A 4,106-nucleotide genomic window follows, 5' to 3' on the forward strand; every position below is an offset into this window, starting at 1 on the left:
TTATCTAAGGTTTGATTCCGATCGCCAGAAGAAGCAGGTGTTTGTTGTTATCAAGAGATAATGATATCTATGTTGGCAGAAGCAATCTGGCCTCCATGCATGTTAAAGCAAAGTACATTGCACATGGCACCACGCCAGGTTAAACATTCTTGAATCGAAACAACATTCATATCTCGGTTAGTGTCAAAGAGTCTGCAACTTTCTGACCAGTCACAGAAACAACGGGCTCGTCCGCAAATTTATCAGACTGTGTTTCTCCTAGCATTTGTGATGTCGGAAATGATTGTAACCCCCTAAAAAACTACGGATATTACTAAGAACCGGCAGATTTATCAGCGAAAAAGTTTTTACATTTTCCCCTAAGACACTTGATAAAAAAGTTAAAACTGTCCCTGTGCTTAAGTAATTAAGCAGTACACCGTAAAAACGTATTGGGTAATATAGATCCCCGTATTCTTGACCTCAGTACTAGTGGAAATGAGTGGTTAGTCTCACGCCCCGGCCGCTTTAACCACGGGGAAAGAGCCCGGTACTAATTGGATAGAAGGCTATATGAACGTCAGAACTGGTCTGGACTAAGTGGAGAGGAAAAAATATTTTTCTTACCGGTTCTCGACTTCCGAACCCTCGGCCGTCCAACCCGTAGCTCGTCGCCGTACCGACGAGCTATCCCGGATCCGATCATGTAAAGAGAACTGTCGGATGTTTTGAGAATTGGACGATCGTGCTAAATGTACTGAAAGCTAGACCGGTTTATTAGGCGTGTTGCTTGATATATAGGAGTGCTAGGCGCACTGGTGAGAACTAGACATAATGATACTGTTGGGAGCAATGACTGTAACCGTGCGTCCCTCGCCAAAATTATTTAATTAAGGGCATGACCAATTTATGCACTGTTTCACACCCTGAGAGACGCTCCTCCGGCGAGATACCATCCCGGAACCGTCTAGATGTAATTCAACTATTGTCTTCCTTAGGCTTAGGGTGTCACTATTGTCCCTAATGTCGCCAGTTTGCTCCTACTGTCATAAACCCATGGTCTGACATTGTGCGAGACCGGCTAGGAGGGGTTTTGAGTTCCCTGCTCGTGTGTCTTGAAGACCTATGTCCACTGGGGACAGAGGATAGTTTTTTACAGGGAGCGGAGGTGGATAGTTGAAAAGGGAGACGCAGAACAGGAAAGTGAGTTACAGGAGGGTGGCTAGAGAGTGGTGTGTATGGTCAGCGAGATGGGGGCAAATTGGTGTAAAAAGTTTAAGAGTGACGGAGCGGTTAACTTGGAGGACTAATGTAAAGATTTATCACTGTACGAAATTTTATATTAAGACTGCAATACACGGCGTGTTCTGGAGACCGCGTAGTTCATGAACCCCGAAGTGTGTTCCACTCCCATGCCCGAAGCACCCGTATCCCTGAGATAAAGAACTCATCTCGAGCAAGAGTCGTGGCAGCTGTGCGCCGGCGCGCGGCTATACAGGACTGGTAGACAAGATTAGGAATGACGACGTTAAAACCTAGTTAAATGCCAAGAATTTAGGTCAAACGCGGGATGAACAGAGAGGAAGGCTGTACACATAACGAAAATGGAGAAAACTGGAGCACGAGATTATAAATCAAACACAAATCAAACGAAAGAAGAGGACGGTCAAGGAAAATCTGGAAAATAAATTTGAGAAGTAACATTTACTTAGCTTCACTTAAGAAAGTGATTAATAAGGAGAAGTGAAGGCGTGGTGGAAATCATCCAAAAATGAAGTGAAGTAAACTGTGGTGAGAATATGAAGGGTGCGTAAGTGTAGTGATGTGGAATGAAGCGAAGGCCATGGTGAAATGTGAGTGCATCAGTTCATGACATTAAGTATTTCATTACTGTTACTGTTTAGTGTGTAGTATGTTTATTTTTTATTAATATTAATTAATATAATTGTAATTGTATTTGTTATAGTTGTAAGTGTATTTGCATTGTATTCAGTGTGTGTAGTGTGTCCTTTGTTGTTTGTGTAGTTTTATTTGCTGTGTTTTGTTTGAATGTGGTGTGTTATTTGTGTGTTGTGTCTTATTGTAGTACCACTGCCACCAGGTAAAACCCCATTTGCAGTTAAAACAAATAATAATAATAAATTACGAAGAAGAAGAAGAAGAAGGGGGTTTACTTCGGTCAGTATTTCCATGCCAGCGACCGCAATATTAAGTACGCTCTGACTTGGACATGTGATCATTTTGGATCTAGGATTTGAGCTGTCATAATACGTAACTATTAGTTTTATTCTGGACCAGCGACAGTTCATAACAATTTGTTACTCCCTCTTATAGATTCCCCGAAGTAAGTAAGAAATATTTTCGGAAATTTCGAAATTTCTACAGCTCTGACAAGACCTGACAGCCAGGAGGCTGTACAAGAAGCGAATTCATACTTTGGGTTATAAACATTTATAAGACTCGTCTTTAGACCTACAAGAACTTGTTGAAAGCATCTCTGGGAACCCTTCACGAAATAGTGGATTTGTAATGGACGCCGGGCTGAGCACATGCCATCTCTTGTAGTTCTAAAACACATTGTTTTGTTAGGTGTTCCTAATAACTGCGCCGTACAGGATATTGTTAAGGAATAAAGTTTCTATCTTATGAACATTCAGATGTTCTCAGGTAGCTCATAAATGTCGCAGGATATTTGGTTTTTTAAGTTGAAGAAAGGATTACCTTCACATTTAATTTCTAATCGCATCGGTTCTGCCGTATTAAAGACTTTCAATTTTTTCACTAGTCACTTGTATCAGCTTCCTTAGCTTCTTGCAATAACTCAGCCAAGGAGATATCTTTAACACCCACACACACAATCCATTAACATAGGGCCAATACATCCTTCCATCGCCACTTTTCACAGAAGAGTTTCAGGCAAGAACTCACCACCAAAACTTAGAGTCACTACCACCAGCCGCGGGGTTGTGGCTGCGGATGGTGAGGGTGTATGAGAGGGTGCGAGTACGAGGGCATCACCAGGTGGGGGTGCGGTATGTGTTGGTCAGTCGGAGGTTGCTGCTGTCCCTTGGCACTCCCTGTACAGGGCTTCCCGTCCCTTACCAATACAGGAACTGCCACTCTGCGAGGAGACGGCAACGTAGTGACTCCTGCACCCCCGTGGGGCCCATGGGGGTCGTGTAGTCCTTTCTCTTGCTGCGCCCGTTTCGTCTTGTACCGATGATTCTGGAACCAGATCTTCACCTGTCGGAATACAAAACATATATTCTCAAAGATTTTCAGAGCACCTGATGGCCCTCTTCTACGTTACTTGATCACAGAACACACACGAACATTTCCAGGCAGGTTATATAAGTGGAAGGATATGTGAGAGGTATGCCGCTTGAGTGCAGAGCATCGCAATTTTTGGAAAGCTCAAACATTGGCGAGCCAGGCAAAGAAGTGTAAAGAATATATCTGATGTGCAGGAAGTACGTATAGCTAATTGCAGAAGACCGAATCATCCCAATATAACCGATATATCTGGTTTGAAGGAAGCGTCACTTCCTAATTGCAGAAGACAGAGGCATTGCATATGTATATTATATCTGGTGTGCTGGAAATAGTTCACGTGTCTTGCGCCCCACGCTTCGAACAACGCTTTATAACCTCCTTACGCTGTTGGGACCTGGGCGTTGGGCGTCACTTAATGTGACTGTCCCTGCCTGTCCCTGTGCTGCGGCTCACCTGCACCCTGTTCCTGGACGCCTCCACTGGAGTTACACTGCCCTCCGTCCCTGTCTCGTGGATGGCGAGAAGTTAGGCGGGAAGGGAGGGGAATTGTGGCTGCTGGTGCTAGTAGGCAAGTGTTCTCTTCCTGTACGTCTCGCAAGTAGGGAAAATCGGGAGTAACTGGATTGTGCTCCATAATGGTAAAATGAGTTCTCATCTAGGGTTGTATGGGCCTGTCTCGGGTCGGGCAGGAGGATCCTTATGCTACAGTCACGTACACCTAGCAAATAATTTGCACTTGAGTTATTTTTTATTCACTTTTTGATAACATTGAACACTATAGTGGAACCTCGCTTAATGAGCACCTCTCATAACGAGTAATTCGCATAACGAGCAAAACAAATAGTAAAAAAAAA

At 43.7% G+C, this 4,106-nt stretch overlaps 1 protein-coding gene across 1 annotated transcript in view; it reads right to left on the minus strand.

Moving 5' to 3' along the window:
* Positions 1-2,580: 2,580 nt before the first annotated feature.
* LOC117283094 (homeobox protein vnd-like) overlaps positions 2,581-4,106 on the minus strand; it is a 93,121-nt gene continuing 91,595 nt past the window's right edge. Inside the window, exon 7 of the mRNA XM_033755470.1 lies at positions 2,581-3,222. Within this exon, the coding sequence (XP_033611361.1) occupies positions 2,926-3,222 (297 nt within the window). The 3' untranslated portion in view covers positions 2,581-2,925. The remainder of the gene's footprint in view (positions 3,223-4,106) is intronic.

This window comes from Cryptotermes secundus, unplaced genomic scaffold (assembly GCF_002891405.2).
Source record: "Cryptotermes secundus unplaced genomic scaffold, Csec_1.0 scaffold561, whole genome shotgun sequence".
Lineage (NCBI taxonomy): Eukaryota > Metazoa > Arthropoda > Insecta > Blattodea > Kalotermitidae > Cryptotermes > Cryptotermes secundus.